The sequence below is a fragment of the Opisthocomus hoazin genome, chromosome 10, assembly GCF_030867145.1.
Source record: "Opisthocomus hoazin isolate bOpiHoa1 chromosome 10, bOpiHoa1.hap1, whole genome shotgun sequence".
NCBI lineage: Eukaryota > Metazoa > Chordata > Aves > Opisthocomiformes > Opisthocomidae > Opisthocomus > Opisthocomus hoazin.
In genome coordinates this window covers 11,065,327-11,081,650 of record NC_134423.1, presented here as the reverse complement: position 1 = coordinate 11,081,650, position 16,324 = coordinate 11,065,327, and the positions used below count along the sequence as shown (strand labels likewise).

Below are 16,324 nucleotides of genomic sequence, written 5' to 3'. Positions count from 1 at the left end.
GCGCCAGACTTGAAGGACCCTGAAGCAATGGATTATTTTTGGCAGCATTGTTTGCCATGTGGAAATGGATGTGGCGAATGCACCATCTTGTTTAGCGACTGCCTTTGATAGCTCGGGAAATGCTTTGGCCAGCTGGGAACGTAGCCTGTTGTAGCCTTGGATGTGATAACCTGACCTCTGGGTAGCTATTTGGAGAACAGCTGCTTGCCAGGCTTAGGCCAACTCATTTTTGACCTGGAATACTGTGATGAGATTTTTTTATTATTATTATTTGGGGGGTGAGGAGAAGCAGCCTTTGAGGAATGAGTTGAATAGAATGGTAAATATCATTTTAGACCTGTGATGAATGTCTTGTAGCTTTCTAAATGTGTGGACAGTCTTCAGTAAATGGTAATAATTGGTTCACGATACGATCCTCTGGTTTAGCACAGTTTAGTTCATTGAGAACCTGGCTGTCTGAATCGGTTGAATATTCACTGCTCAGCTCTATGTTTTGCCTTTGCGTAGACAAAAAGCTTGCTGCTGGCTTTCTGTTCTTCCTGACCAGAGAATTAATTAGCCTCTTTGAAAGATAATTCCAGTGTTTTTATGGTATATATGGACAGAAATCACTGACATGAATGATGCCTTTCCAAGTGAAACAAGAAAACCTAAATCCATCAGTACAACCAGACTAAACATTGCTCTAAAAATCAGCACTTCCACTCTGCAGTAATCCTGGACTAACTCTGGGTAGTACACAAGGAGTAAAAAAGTTCTCGGTCTGAGACTGAAATGTTTTTTTACTTGTAATGAAATATCTGACAATATTTAACATACATGCATAGAACCGTAGAAAACCAATCTGTGATCACAGTCTTCTTTCAAATCTCGGGAAGGTTGCAGGCAAAGTTTTCAATTAGTTTCTCTTTTTTTTTAAACGCTTTACATATGTAAAATGTGTGCAGTTACAACTTGGAAACAAAAATTTGGATTGTCACCAAAAATGCTACCCCATAGTTTAAAAAAATGTAAATCTTCACAAGGCAATTTGATTGAACTACTACTTGTTGTGAAATTAGTAGCATGCCTCTACATTACATGTCTAATGAGGACATATTAATATGTGAATTATATGAATATATGAATTATCAGTTCACTTCGACTTGGCTAATATTTGTTTACTGTTTTACACAACAGTCATTCTTCAACTTTCTGGCTGACATTTTAGTTTTCTCAGTGAAAATCCTGTTTATTGCTTACAAGATGCTTGTAAACTCAGTTACCTGATTATGAAGATATAGTTCCAAAGACTAGAGGATTCTTACTTCAATTTTCTTGTAAAATGAACCATTGACTTGGTAAAATTTTACTTCTGATTTGACATGTAACTGCTGATACATTCTGTATCATTGCTGTATCTTTCAAAAGATCTGGGTCCTATTATGAAGATTTTATTACTCTTTTTGAAAAAAAATCACACATGCATTTAAAAGTAATTGTAGTTTTCAGTCATGGTAAAAGGAATATGGAGAAAGATTAAGTGAAAGACAAATAGATGTATATAGAGTCTGTAAGTACGTTCACCAAAACACCTTTCCCTTGCTCCTTCTGACGCGGCGGTTGCCCCGGTGTGTGCCAGCAGCTATGTCCCTGCCCTTGCAAGCAAGGAAGGGAGTCGCGCTTCTGTGATTCTCATTCCTGTGGGATTGTCAGGAAGGTTTCTTTGGGCCCTTGGAGCTTCACAGAAAAAATAAGTGAGCTGCAAGATTCCCTTTGCTACCCAGAGGCAAATCGTACCAAGGTTGTTTGGGTCCAAATGGTTTATTAGTTCTCTAGCAACGGCCTTCAGTCCTGGGAAGGTCTCCTTTGCAAGGTGCCAGTAGCAGGAGAGGAAGGCAGCTGGAGCTGCCCTGGTGGGAATACAAGGAAGAACTGTGGAATCTAGGATGGAATATCCGGAATATCCTTCCAGCAGTCACATCAGGTCTGTAGCCAGACGCCCTACCTAAGTGACAGGGGAAGCCTCCTCTCCCAGCAAAATGATGAGTTCCCCTCGCAACTTTATTACTGTTCCATAGCACAAGGAGCTTTTAATTTTTTTGATGGATTGTCCTTTTTAATTGCTCAAGTGCTGTGTGGCATATTGCTGGCTTTTGTCATTGTGGTCTGTTATGAAAGGCTGACTTTCATCCCGCTTCAGACTTTCACAGCAGGAAGAGTTGCAGCCAATGGCCAAGCAAATACAGTGAGTGTTGGCCCAGGTAAACAGGAGGGAGAAATGGATTCCATCTAGAGACTTTAGAGATCATGAATCACGCTTTCCGAATTGAGAAGCTTCAGAAATGCCGATACAGTGGATCAGGAGGGTTATTGCACTTGAGAGTGCAGAGTGCAATTTCCAAAGAGTCACATGGGAGCGTGGATTGCCTGGGAGGGCAGAAGGGAATGCCTGACCCTCCGGCTATTGCAGACCGAGCACATGAGCGGGACCTGCAGCAGGCTATAAGCTGGCGGGAGTGACAGCAGATAACTGATAGGCAGCCTTGAAAGGTGCTGCTCAGTAAAAAGTTCCCCTAGGTCATCCCATCAGTCATTGCGCTGGGCAGTCAGCTAGTGGGGATTCAGCAGGCACACCGTACGCGGGGGTAGGAAAGCTGGAAATGCAGACGGAGACGTAGCAGGGAAAATGGTATTCTTAAAGGTGACTTATAGCAAAGGTTAAAAGTAAACATTATCAGGTATTAGAGTGGCATATATTGTACAGCCTTGCTACCTGTCACCTTATACGATGTTGCTTCGGTTCAGTACAGTAAACAATTCAAAATGCTCTAGCCTCTCACTTTCAGCAGGCTTTTCCGCTGAGGGCAGACGGTGCCACTGGGCAGTGCTTTCTGGTGTGCTGGCGCTGAATCCCATCACCGTGCTCTGTAACAGGGGCTCCACCTCTGAAACGCAGCAGGGTCTGGAGTTTGGCTGGTAGCACAAACTACTACTTCATTAATTCATCATCAGATAGCGTTTCAGAAACATATTCGCTGTGTCTCTTACCTGGCCGTAGTTTGGGTCTTCAGAGGGTTACCCTGATGTAAACTGTGGTGGGCCAAAAATTAAGCTAAGCTAAGCAGGTACATCTTCTTTGGAATTAATTTAAGCTAAGTACAGGCAAAACCAATAAAGTTGTATTAATATCTATAAATTTTGAGAGTAAGCAAAGTTTTTCAATGAGAAATAGAAAACATTCATGTGATTTGCCTGCTCTGGATAAAAATAGCAACACCGTAGCTTGTATGAATTTGATAGGTCGCAATTCAGAAAAAGAAAGCCACAAGCAGATATCAATAGAACCTAGGCACATACCTGAAGTTAAGCAGGTGCTTAAATGCTTGGCTGTACGGAAGTGTGGTGATTTCGTTAGGATCTTGTTACATTTGACAGGCATATCTGACTTTCAGGCTAGAGAGAGAGCAACAAGAAAAGCTAATTCGAGGTAGATGTGTCTGGATTCTAGTGTGTGGTAGGAGGAACAGCAAGCTTTCTGCACTGGGTTTCGATAAGGAGTTTGTATTAGAGCATTTTGTAAGATCAGTATTCGGGGCGTGCAAAACTCCCTGGGATCATTCAGCCGAGGGACTGTTTAAGAGGAAGAAGAAAAAAAAAAGAAAAAAAAAAAGGGTCGAGAAGTCTTTTTCCACCGTAAGGAAGTCACAGGCAAGACTTTGCTTTCTCCGCCAGTTGACAGAGAAACAAGAATATGTGCTCTGCTAGAGGTTTATTTGTTCGGGGTTTTTTCCAGTAAGGGATGACTCATGATTTTCTTTTTTTCTTTTTTTTTCAGAGTACAGAATATAGTGTATCGGGTTTAGTAGCTGCATTAGTACAGTGAGCTGGAATCATGAAATTGATTCCACATGTGATAAATACGAGATTAAAACAATCAGCAGCCCTTGTGTATACCTTCCTATCTTTAATGTTGATAACATAGTAGTAAAAACATTGAAAAGAAGAAGATAATGAAATAATAATTCCATGAAAGCTGTTTGGGTATCTGCGCTGTTAGTTTGGCAAGAGTTCACTAACTATCCATAGCATTTTTAGAACAGATAAAGGAGGCGAAGTGCGAAATGAAAAATGAAAAGTCCCCAAATCTTCTTTTCCTCTGCCTGCTCATGAAGTGTATGGTGGCCGTTGAAAAGAAATGAAGAGTTCTGTCCTGGATCAGAAACACCAATTGTGGTCACTTTAGTACAGCTACGATTGATTTTAAGTCCTTTTCCAGTAGTGGAATTTGCCGTGGAAAAACATAGATTTATGTAATAACCACTCCGGTTAATTTAAAATGCACGCGGTAATCACCAACTGGAAAGGCTCCCTCCTGCTTGCAGGGTGCTGGCTGGTAGTTCAGAATCCTCCAAACGCTGCAGTGATACTTCCTCAGAACAGTGTCTGAGAGTATGCTTAATTGTCACGTATTTGGCTGTCTTTTAAAAATTCCTCCTGTCTTGAAGGGCATTAAGACATTTCTGCCAGTATTTTGAAAGGTTTTCAGTGTCTTTTTGGCTGGTGAACTGAAAAAATGCAAACTATTACTTTGTTGATCTTGTTTTTAAACTGAACTGCATTATCAACTTAGAGTGTGCTCTGAAGGTATTGTTAAAAGCACTTTGAAAACTTGTAAATCCCTGTAATTTATGTTCCTGTGGTCTCAACTGCTTCTTTCTGTCCTTCTGGTTTTAATTTGAACGCAGTCTTGTCTGGGTGTGTACCTGTAAAATTGTGTTTTTCCAAGTACAATTTACAGTCGTGACCTGAAGTTTTACAGTGTTCTAACCTTATAGGAGCTTCCTCCGATGCCGAAAAGCCAACTTTGGGTCAGGCAGCTCTTTCATATTGTAATTGTCTGATCAAGGTTACTTAGAACAGATCTGATGTTGGCATTTTTTAGTTTATCACAAAGACTTTATAAGAATATCAAGTGAATTGGAAAGGTTCCTTTGCAGGAGAGGAGTAATAGCATTGCCTTATTTCTTCAGATGTACACAGTTGTAAACTTAGCCTGCTTCATGACAACAGTCCCATTTATCTAAACAATTCTCCTTTTAGAGCCAATGGCACTGATAGAAACCGAGATAAGAAATACAGAGGGGAGGATCTTGCCGAGTCTCTACTTACTGAAACTCCTTGCTGTGCAGCTTACAATCACCTTTTCTTTTTGGTGCCTGAGAACGCCAGGCAGACATCCACCATGAAACGGAGTCCTCTCTAATTTCCAGAGAGCACTCTGGTGAGGGATGATCAAGCTTTGGGAGAGTTTTTACAGTCCTGCTGATCTCTTTCTTGATTTCCTCCCCTCCCCCCCCCAAGATGTGCTTACTATGTTTAGATGGCAGGGGTTGGGGTTTTTAGTTTCGTACCTCTAACTTACAATAGTCCCTTTGCTCTAATTCTTTGTCTTTGGAATGAAGGTATTACACGATCTATTTTGCTGTAATCTTCAGGTTAATCCACTTTCTCCTTTACTTACTGTCTTTTTGGGTGACGCAAGGAAAAGAAGTTTCACAGCCTTACATTCTCTGTGTTCCTCTGCAATAAAAATAATATTTGCATGCTAAAAGAGAAGTTATTTGGACTAAATGTTGTAAGCTTTATTTTTAGTGTTTACTCCTCAGCCACGCTCATTTTTTTAGCATGACTTCGGCACCCTTGGTGGTTAACAGGAAGAGAAGAACAGATAGATCACATGTTTTAATTTTGTTACATTTGTATTTTCAGATCATTGTACAGTCTGGCCGTCACCCCACGGTGCTGCAAAAACTATGCCAGTTGCCTTTCCAGTATTTCAGTGATCCTCGTTTAATCAAAGTGCTCTTCCCTTCGCTAATAGCTGCTTGCTACAATAACCCTCAGAACAAGATCATCCTGGAGCAGGAGATGAGTTGCGTTTTACTCGCCACGTTCATTCAGGTAGCTATTGCAGTAACGTAACAGCGGTGTGCAGGATAGCTGCAACAGGTTTGCTTGCCTTTGCTCTGTATATGGAAAGCATTCGACTAAAGTAAAAGGAGTAAACAGCGCTGAAGTGCTTCAAGATTCTCTGCAGCTCTTTTCAAACCACAGATGATGCCTGCACTTGAGGCATCTTGTCACAGTAAAAGGTTCAGGTTCTCCCTGTCACATGCAGAATCCTGTTTCCAGTGAAGTTCCTGGATGTGCTGGAAAGATTTGATGTAGATCCTGCTATTACAGGACAATTCTTAAAATGCTTATTTTTTTTGAAAGCTACCACACATATAGCAGATCTGAAATATGTATATTAATCTGTTTAGATACAAATGTAGAGTTGTATACTGTGTACAGTTGATTTACAGAGAGAACTGGAGTGTATACATTTTATGCAGAAAATACACAGAACATATGTTACTGGTCTAATCTTGCAATCTTTGTTTTTGACAGTAAGCCACTGAGGTCATTACTAATACTGTTTTGAATAAGGATTTACCGCATTTTTTGTTCCCTTCATCTAAATTTATATGCTGTGCTTTATGTATCAGATTTTATGCGTGCCTTATGTTTTCCATACATTTTATTGACTGTTTCCAATGAATAAATACAGTTTTTGTAAACACTCTACTATTAAAAAATAATATGCTTTTAGGAGTCTAGTAGTTCTGTATCAGTCACCTGAAAGTTACTGTTGTGGATACAGAAACATTAGTCAAACGGGTGTTCCTAATGCTTTCCAGCTAGTCCAAGGGTAAGCTACACGGATTCGGGAGAGAAGGCACGAGAACTAAATATTTACTAAAAGTCTTAGCATAACATCAGACTCTGAGTTCAACTACTTTTTAGCCTTTTAATACTAAAATAATTGCATAGGAGTTTAAAGAAGAAAAAAGTTTGAATTTGCCATATAGTAATGAACCTCTGGTTAAATACAAAGCTGTAATTCATCTTTGACTTTGACTTTCTTGTAGTAAAGCTACAGATTTTAGTGTAGAAATTGCAGTGGCAAAAAAAAGTTCAAGCATTATAAGTAAATGCATCAGGCTTAGTTTGGGTTTTTTCAGCTAAAAAACATGAGTGGAGGAGAGTGTTCCCTGTATGAATAATTAGGGTTATTTGCCTTGATTTCTGTGCTAGAAGGGAGAGAGTGGCGTTTAAATCCCCAGTAGCTACAGCAAAGCATACTTACAAGGGTCAACGTTATTAATTTGATTTCCAGTTGGAGATGTATCTCCAATGCCAAGTCCACATACGACTCTTGCAGGCTTTTAAGAAAGGTATTAAAATAGGGAAGATCCTTGTGTGCTGTGAAGTGCCACTTTTTTGCTGACTTCCCTGGTACGTTAGTATGTTACCCACTTTAAAGTCTGTTCCTAGATGTTGGGCATGCACGCGTGCACACGCAGAGAACGATTCTGAAGGGAGCCGAGGAATGCTCAGATACCCGCACACACAGAGGAAACTTGGCGCTCTGCTTTTAGTTCAGCTCGCTGCTGTTTCTCAAGCAGATCTCTCATTTGCTTCAGTGGAAGGTTTGGGAAAGACTGTAAAACGTTTCCCCGTGACTAGAAAATGAGATTCTTCCTGTGCCAGGGAATGCAAAAAGAAGTCCCGTTTACGTAAAAGTTTGGTGGTGTGTACAAATATAACACTTAAATACAGTGTGTTAAATGTGTGCAGCGTAAATCACAGGAAAATGATTGCTGGATCTGACAACGACCCTGCCTTACGCCTCCCTGCCAACAGATCTATTTCCCTCCTCTGAAGTTTGCATCATCCTTTTTATTTTTGTTACCTCTGTTTCTAGATGTGCTGAAATAATTAACATCGAGGGGTATCCACGGTTTGCTAAATTGTATCTCATATGTCAGACAATACCCTCTCTGCTCAGGGAATACGTGAATGAAAGAGCCCTCTCGGCTGACTGGCGTGATCCCCCGTTGTGGGAGCGCGGTCGGCGTCCTCGCCGGCTCCGGGGGCTGCAGCATCCCCGCCGACAGCGGCAGGGATCGCGCGGTGGATTATCGGCTGCCGCCGCTGCTTCCGTGGCCGGCTGCCGGCTGGATGGAGGGCATCGCCTCTCCGCAGAGCCCCGCTTCCTCACAGGAGAGCAGGACCGCAGCCTCCTGCATCCGTGGGCAGCACAGCTGGTGAAATTGAGGTGATTCAAGAATTTTGTGAGAGTGTATCTGGAGTCGGGAGCATAAATCCTAAAACACCATTTGTTTTAAAGAAACAGAGCTACAGTGCATGTTCTCTGAAATTACAAGTCATGACAATAACTATTTCCTAAGAAGATATTAAAACCTTGGTTTTTCTGCTGTGTGTTAAGTGTATTTAAAAAAAAAAGTATAAATAAAGGTATAAAAATGCACTGTGTATTACAGAATTTGAGCTCTGGCAGTATGCTGTTACGATATGTAGCAAACGAGCCAGAGTCTGTTAATTTACAGAGTTCATAAAGTACTAGCATTTTTGACTGACTGTGAAGGCTTAAAATGTTGTTTTAATTCCTCAGATGTAAGATCTGAAAACCTGATGCCATTTCTTTTTTTCACCCCCATAGGATTTTGCACAGAGTTCAGGCCAAATGGATAATCAGTTATCTCAGCAGAGGGGTATGTCTCCAGTGAAATGTAACAAAGTAGCAACTGGGTAACAAAATCTGTAGATACTGTATTTTACTTTGATTTAAATTTTTTTAATCTGCATCATGACGAAGTATGGTAAATTGCAAAATGATTTTACAGTTTGGGGAGAGGCTCTCAAGCTTACATTCTGACTTAAACATACGTGTCTTCCAGTCCACTGCTCATCATGTCAGGAATTCAGACTGTTAATCTTTATTAAATGCTGTGTGGTATCGTGTCTCAAAATGTGATACTGTACGTGCACATATTTAATTATCTGCCGTCGAAAGTTTTAGGTTGCAGAAGCCATGCAGCCATTCTAATGCACCTGGGGAGCCAAAAATTAGTAAAATACTATCCTGTAATTATCCTGTGAAGTTCGTCAGTGTGCAGAAGAGTTGCGAATTTTTTTTTTTTCCCTGCTCAGTTGTTGTAAATATTGTGTTAAATGCAGTTAACCTCTCAAGGCTGAGCATCTGAAAGATTCTCAGCTAAGACTGCGATTACTCATTAAACACGTCTGAAATTCAAGTGTGTTGATGGGAATCTGGGCTGAAGTCGCCCACATTTTGCCTAAGTACGTCGCTCGGGCAGGCATTTCTCCCTGATAGCACGCAGACACCCGCCACCATTTTGCTGAACGTTTGGCAGAAGAAGAGCGGTTCTAAGTCTAAAGCACAAGCTTTGGTGTTTAAAAATAAATTCTAAAATATAAACATAACTTTATGGAGATTTTTACTGTCAGCGTTATACCTCTCAGTCTGAAGCAGCCTCGTGCAGTGTCTGCAGCACAGACTTCCCAGCAGTGTGTTTGCATGAGAGAATATGCTTGAGAAACATCTAAAATCCGAGTGGAAAACTGCTTTTTATTTTCACTATTGAAACTGGATGGACTTTTAGACAAAGATGACTAAGTGGTGACGTGTAAGTGAGATTTCAAAACATTCCCCAGTTGCAAAAAAGCTGACTTAATAATAGCAAGAGCAGGATTATTTTTATCTATTGTATCACTTGAATGTGAAGGATGGTGTCCCCAAAAATCAAATGGGAACAAGAACGTTGCTCGGAATAAAACTTGAGAGCACAGGCTTCGCTGTTGGGCGCTGCGCTGCTCGGACCCCGCACACACCTATGTACGCATGTGTAGTCCCATGCGCGTCCCCAGCGGTGCTCATAGGAGTAAAAGCTGTGTTTGTAACCACACTGCGAGCTTTGGGGGCTCGGGGAGCAAAGCTCCTCCTCAGCCCTTTGTGGGAAGAGAAGCTGCCACACAGAGCGAGCACCATTGCAAACACAGCTGAATCAGTCCCAATGGGTCCCAGAGTATAAAACGTGTAAAAATGTGGAATATTCTGATGCATAAAGCAAAAAGAGCCTGATCCAGAAGCTTGAAAATCTGAGCCTTTCCTCATCAGAGCCTTCTGCCCCCGTTTTTAAAGCCAAACCTCGAGTTCGGAGCCCCGTGGAAGCATCACCGCGTGATAGGAGACGTTTTTGGTAGGGGGAGGGGAGCAAATGGCTTGGAGTGTCTTGAAGTGGCGGCGCATTCGTTATTCTTGTTTTATCGCCGTCTTATCTGAAGAGAAAATAACTTGGTAATTTTATGTGCTGTCTCCAACAGAGAAGTTTTTCAGTTCTCAAGATTATCTTGAGCTGTCCAACAGATTCCCCCGCCAGTCCTGGGAAGAAGCTCGACAGTTCTTCTTGAAAAAATAAGCGCTGAGTTTGGTTTTGAAATCCCTGGCGTCGTCGCGCTGACCAGTTCCTGCTGACTACCTGCTTTCAAGATGCTGTTCCGAAAAGTTTTTGATAACCCTAAATACTCAACGCTGTAGATACATAATTTACACTATTTATATCAGAAGTACTGTAGATACTTCCAAGCTCTGTTTTGTAATTTTGATAATTTGGGTTGATTTCATTTGCATGCCCTGTGTCATGGTTCGGGTGTCTGCTGCCCTGCGACGCGGTGGGACCCGTGCTGCGGGGCTGCTGGAGCAAGGTGGCGGGGAGAGAGAAGACGTTCTATATATCTTGTAATAAAGTAACTTATTCCCTCTGTAGTTTGACTTCCGTGTTGGTGTGTTGGGATTGCAATGCTCAGAGAGAAGACAAAAAAAAGCAAGACCCCTAAGATGCCTTTGCCCTTAATCAAAAATCTAGAGAATTTGCCAGATCTGGCTCTGAGGAAAGCTCGCTTGTCATTTTTTGGGGGATTCGGGGATAAATCGTGTCAGACGGATTTTTCTTAAGCCCCGCGCGTTGTTAGCGTCTCGGTGAGGCCGGGACGCGACCGGTTCACACCTGGTGCCGTTCCGTGGGCGGCGGCGGCTCCGCGAAGCGCCAAGCCCGAGGGCACGGCCCGGCCCGGTCCCTTTCCCGCCCTGCTCGCCTCGGGCGGCGGCGGCCCGCGCGCGGGGGGCGGCTGTGAGATGGCGCGCGACGGCCCCGGGCCCCGGCGCGGCGGGGACGCGGCCGCCTGAGGGAAGGCGCCCGGCGGGGTGGACCGGCCCGCACCTGAGCCGCCGCGGCGGTCTGAGGAGGAAGGGGGGAGCGGGGGCCTCGGCCCGCCACCGCGGAGGCGACTTTACGGCCCCGCTCCCGGGCGGCGTGAACAGCTTGCTGCAATCGAAGCCCGAGGAGAGCGCGGAGAGCTGAAACCCGACCCACCGGGAGCCAGGTAACCGCGGGGGGGGGGAGCCCCCCTATCCCACCTGTCCCCAGGCCCCGCCGGCGGCGGGGCGGCCCCCTCGCCTCTCCCGCCCGAGCCGCTTCAGCGCTCTGTGCGCCCCGACGGCGACTGCGGGGGGCCCGCTCTCCGCACGGCCGCCGCCTCAGTCCCACGCCCCGGCGCCGCGCTGCCCGCTAGCCCCGCTCTCCCCGAGGGCCCGCTCGCTGGGGCTGGGGACGCGGCGGGCGGGCTCGCCGCGGTTGAAGGCCGCCCGGGGCTGCGATCCCGCCGGCAGCCGGCCCGGAGCGCGTTCCCGCCCGGGTAACGGGGAGGGAGATGGAGCCGGAGCGGCCCCGCCGCGGTCCCGGGTGATGCCGAAGGGAGATAAGGAGCCGCCGCCCGCGTCTGGAAGGGGAACGAACGCGGGCGAGGGGACGGCTGGGCTCGGCTCGCCGCCCCGGGTGAGCCCCCCGGGAGGAGGCGAGGCGGCCCCGCACCGCGGCAGGTGCGGACGCGGCCCGGGCGGGCCCGGGGGCTGCTCGGAAAGGGGAACCCGCGCTCCGCCTCCCCGGCTATAAATAAGCGGCCCCGGTCGGGATAAGCCGCTCAGCGGGGTGCGGGGAGGCCGTGCCCGACGCGCCGGGCTCCGCGCCCGGAGTGCCCCGCCGCCGCCCTCCCGCCCCTGCTTCTTTGTCTTTTCTTTTTTTCGTTTCAATCGTTCCTTTTTTTTTTCTTTTTTTTTTATTAAGTCCAAAATACTTAATCCCACTATTCAACCGCTGACTCTGACAATAAATAACAATAACTTACTTTTGTTCGTTAAAGGCTCAAACAATCCGTCCTCCGTCCACTGATAACATTATTAGTACTGGGTTTCCCGGCAAAAAGTCTCGTTATCCGTGTCCCGTTTTCCCAGCGATCGTGCGGGGCCGGGCGAGGCATCGGCGTGAGATGAGGCGGAGGGAGGCCCGGGCCGCGGAAAGGCGCGTACGCCCGGGGAGTCTGTCCCCGTTTGGTTTTTGGTTTTGTTTTTGTTTCTCCTTTTCCCTTCCCAAACGGGAAGAAAAGCGGTCCCCGACGCAAGCGGCGGGCGAGGCAGCCTTTCACCGTACCGGGCTCCAGCGGTGAAATCCGCGTTTCTTTGGGGAAAAGAAACATCGAAATCCGCAGGGAAAAAAACCAAAAAAAATTAGAAAAACCAACCCAAACAACGAAATCACCGGGGCGGGGGCTCTCTCTCCGGTCTGGTGAAGGCAGCGAGGATTCCGGTGCTTTTTTTTTGGCCGTCGGTAACATATTTTGTTTGTTTGTTTGTTTTTAAATAAGAATAATTAAAAAACAAAGGCGCTTGTCCGGCGCTCTGGGAGCGGCCCGGGGCCGGGTGTCTCATGCAGGGAGCGCAGGCATGCGTAAGTCCCGCGGCGGCCTCACGTCTCGGCCGGGCTGGGCACCATGCTGTTGGGGGTGTCGGGGAGCTGGGAGGACAGCGAGGTCACGTCGCTGCCGGAGGAGGTGCCCAACGAGCCGGACTCGGAGAAGGAGACCTGGCGGGAGCGGCGGCGGTGAGGGCCCGGCGCGCTGCCCCGTCCCTGTCCCCGTGTCCCCCCCCGGCTCCCCCCGGCCCGGCCCGGCTCACCAGCTGCTGGAAGGCGGCGGGCTGCTCCAGGTCTCTCTGCAGGGCGAACTCGCTGAGAGCCTTCCAGGGCGGTTGGTAGGTCTGGACCTCCACGGCGCTGCCCTGCACGGCGCTCTCGTGGCGGACGGGGCTGCCGGCCACCAGCGGGGTCCCGGTGAGGCCCTGCAGGCTCTGCGGGGCACACGGCGCTTCAGCACCCCCCTTCCCCTCCCCTCCTTCCCCCGGCCTCCCTCCGCGGCGGGGCGGGCGCTCACCGTCTTGTCGCCGTGCTGCTGCTGCTGAAGCTGCTTCATGAGGATGGACTTCTTCTTGTCCTTGCAGCGCTTGTTCTGGAACCAGACGCGGATGACGCGGGGGCTGAGCCCCGTCATCTCCACCAGCTGCTCCTTCATCAGGGCGTCCGGGCGCGGGTTGGCGGCGTAGCAGGTCCGCAGGGTGTGCAGCTGCTTCTCGTTCAGCACCGTCCGCACCCGGGTGGTCTTCTCCGCCGCCTTGTGCGCCGCCGGCCGCGGGGCGGGGGGCCGGCCGGGCACCGGCTCTGCGGGGGGAGCGCACCGTCAGCGCCGCCCGCCGCGGACCTCCTAAACCGCCCCATCCGCCCTCCCCGGTACCTGCGAGGTGCGCGGCGGCGGGCGGCGGCAGCGCAGGGCTGCGCGTGCCGTCGGGGAGCGGGCCGTGGTCGGCGCGGCAGAGCAGGTCCCGCTCCCGCAGGCAGAACTGGTCCCCGGGCAGGAGCTGGCGGCCGCAGGCGGCGCAGCGGAAGCAGTCCAGGTGGTAGACGTGTTCTCTGGCGCGCATCACCAGGTCGCTGCTGCTGAAGGCCGCCCGGCACTGCGCGCACTTGATGCCGAAGAGCCTGCGGGGATGCGGCGAGCCGTCAGGGCCGGCCCCGGGCGGCGGGTAGCGGCCCAGAGCCCGGCTTTCGTTTTGGGGGGGAACGGGGGGAGGTTCTGCGCCTTCTCGCTTTTGTTTTGTTTTTTTTTTTTAATAACGATCTTGGGGTCACCTGCTGTAGTCCCGCTTGCAGTAGGCCTTGCCGTCGCGCAGGAAGCATGTGCAGGTCTCGTCCAGGGGCTGCCCGCACTCGGCGCACTTGAGGCAGGCGACGTGCCACTCCAGGTCCGGCGACACCCGCAGCAGGAAGGGGTCCTGGATGCGGCCCCCGCAGCCCGCGCACAGGGCCAGCCCCGGCCGCCCTGCCGGGAGCGAGCGGGGCACAGTCAGGGGCAAGAGCGGGAGCGCCAGGGATTGGGCACAGGCACTCGCCTTATCCTGATCTTTTTTCTTTTTTTTTTTTTTTTTCGGAAAATAGAAGAAAGAGGAATACAGACAGAAACACGGAAAGAAAGGATGGAAACACGCGAGGAGAGAAATAAATACGACCAGAAACGAAAAGAAAAACAAAGAAAAAAAAAAAAACAACAAAACAGAAACTCGGTCGAGGGAAATAGGTGCAGAAAGGCAGAAACATGAAAGTAGAATTTCGGGAGAGGAAATCAAAGCAGAAACACAGAAACGGTAAAACAAAAGCCGAGGAAAAACCGGAGGAAAGAAAAAGAAATAAACCCGGGATGACATTAAAGAGAAACAAAACCAGAGAGTTAAAACAGGAACGCGGACAAACGAGACGAGCGAGAGACAAGAAATCGGGGAGGCAGAAAGAGAAATAAACCCAAACAAAAACAGACGAACAGAAAGAGAAAGAAATAAATAAAAACGGAAAGAGAAATTTTAAAAAAAGACAAACCGAAACACGGAAAGAGAGACAGACGGATGCACGGTAACGCGGGCAGAGCAAGCGAGTAAGAGCCGCGGGAAGGAGAGCACGAAACGGGAGCGGCGGGGAGGAACGGGCTCAGCCGCGCGGACAGCCCGGTAAGGAGGGAGCCGGCGGGGCACCAACGGCACCGGCGGCACCGCGGGCCGAGCCCGCAGCCGCCCGCGTCCGCCGCGCTGCCGCAGCCCTTCCCGGCGCTGTCACCGCGGGGCCGGGGCGGCGCGGCGGCCGCCAGCCCGCCCGACGGCAGCGGCGGCGGCGGGGAGCCCGGCCCCGCAACGTCCCGCGCCCGCCCGCCCCGCCGCCGCCGCGTCGCTGCGCCCGCTTACTCTTGGAGGGCTCGCCCATGGCGCCGGGGAGCGGCCGCGGGAGGAGGATGTCCACCATGCGGGCGGCCCCCCGCGCACCGGCCGCGATGCGGGACGCACCGCCGCCGCCGCTCCACCACTACCCGCGCCGCGCGGGGCGGGGGCCGCGCCCGCCCCGCCGGGCCCGCCCCGCCGGGCCGCGCCGTGATGTCAGCGCGCACCGGCCGCCGGGGGGACGGGCGGCGCTGACCTCACCGCGCGGCCCCCAGAGGCGATTGGCGGCCGCGGGGAGGGCGCCCGCGGATTGGCCGCGGTGAACAATGGGCGCGCGGCGGGGCGCGGAGCGGCGCGGCTCGGACGGGGCGGGAGAGGCTCCGCCGCGGGGGCCGGCGCACCGGGCAGGCGCCCGACCCTCCCTCCGGCCGCCCGCCGCCCTGCGCCGAGGGGACGGCGGCGCCGCCGGCCCCAGGAGACAGAGATTCGTTTCAGCCGTCTTCCCCCCCGCGTTTTCCCGACGGTGTCCCTCGACCTGCATCTCGCCTTCCAGTTCCTCCTCCTCTTCTTCCCCTGTTTCCGTTCTGTCCCCTCGTTCGCCGCTGATTCCGCCGTCCCGGCGTTTCGGCGTGCCGCGGGCAGGTGCCCGCGGGCGGGCGCGGCGGGACCGGCCCCGGCGCTGCGTGGAGGCGCATCCCCGCGGCAGACGGGGGGGGGGGTGTCCCTCCCCGAGCTAGCGATCCCCTGCCGGACGGCCGCCCCGACGGACCCGAACGGGACCGCCCGCATCGTTGGGACGGCTGTCCCGGGCAGCTGCCGCGCGACGAGTTGAAATTAGAGGGAAAACTAGTCTTTTACCGCATTCTCGTGCACCTGATCCCGTGCTGCTCCTGCAGCTGAACCTCTCCCGTTGCTTTTTTATCCCTTCTATGCGTTCTTCCTCCTTCTTTCCTCCCAGTCTCCACGGGCTTCCTGCGCATTAGCAGGAAAATAGGGAGACCGCTTCAGCGGCCTTTGACTCAGTTTTAAATTCCCAAAGACTCGGCGGCACAGTGGCGCGAGTAGCTCAAAAGGTCCGTAAAAGCTTATACATGCTGGAACTGAAATCGCTGCTGTCTTGGGGCTTTGGTCCTGTCCCTCCCCTCCACGCAATGACCTTTCTGATTTTACACACGGAATTTGACAGGCATAGACCGACCTGTACGGCTCGGGAAGGACATGGTGACTTTAAATTTTAGCTCAGGAAGGGCAGGCTGTGCTCATTCTGCTCGGAGGAGGGAGGCAGGATGGGTTTTCCAGCCAAAGCACTTGGTTTCCGTAAGAGTC

General features: G+C 50.1%; 2 protein-coding genes across 3 annotated transcripts in view; one reads left to right on the top strand and one right to left on the bottom strand.

Moving 5' to 3' along the window:
* Positions 1-10,629, top strand: part of SCAPER (S-phase cyclin A associated protein in the ER) — a 175,535-nt gene extending 164,906 nt beyond the window's left edge. For both annotated transcript variants that reach the window (XM_075431781.1, XM_075431780.1), the window contains exons 30-32: positions 5,752-5,943; positions 8,549-8,600; positions 10,234-10,629. In XM_075431781.1, coding sequence (XP_075287896.1) covers positions 5,752-5,943; positions 8,549-8,600; positions 10,234-10,328 — 339 coding nt within the window. In that variant the 3' untranslated portion in view covers positions 10,329-10,629. The remainder of the gene's footprint in view (positions 1-5,751; positions 5,944-8,548; positions 8,601-10,233) is intronic.
* A 1,849-nt stretch (positions 10,630-12,478) lies between these two features.
* Positions 12,479-15,083, bottom strand: ISL2 (ISL LIM homeobox 2). The gene is made up of 6 exons (XM_075431870.1): positions 15,026-15,083; positions 13,926-14,115; positions 13,531-13,775; positions 13,174-13,457; positions 12,920-13,090; positions 12,479-12,827 (listed from the first exon to the last, which is right to left on the bottom strand). The coding sequence occupies exons 1-6, from the start codon at positions 15,081-15,083 to the stop codon at positions 12,711-12,713; spliced, it is 1,065 nt and encodes a 354-aa protein (XP_075287985.1). The 3' UTR covers positions 12,479-12,710.
* Between the last annotated feature and the right edge of the window lie 1,241 nt (positions 15,084-16,324).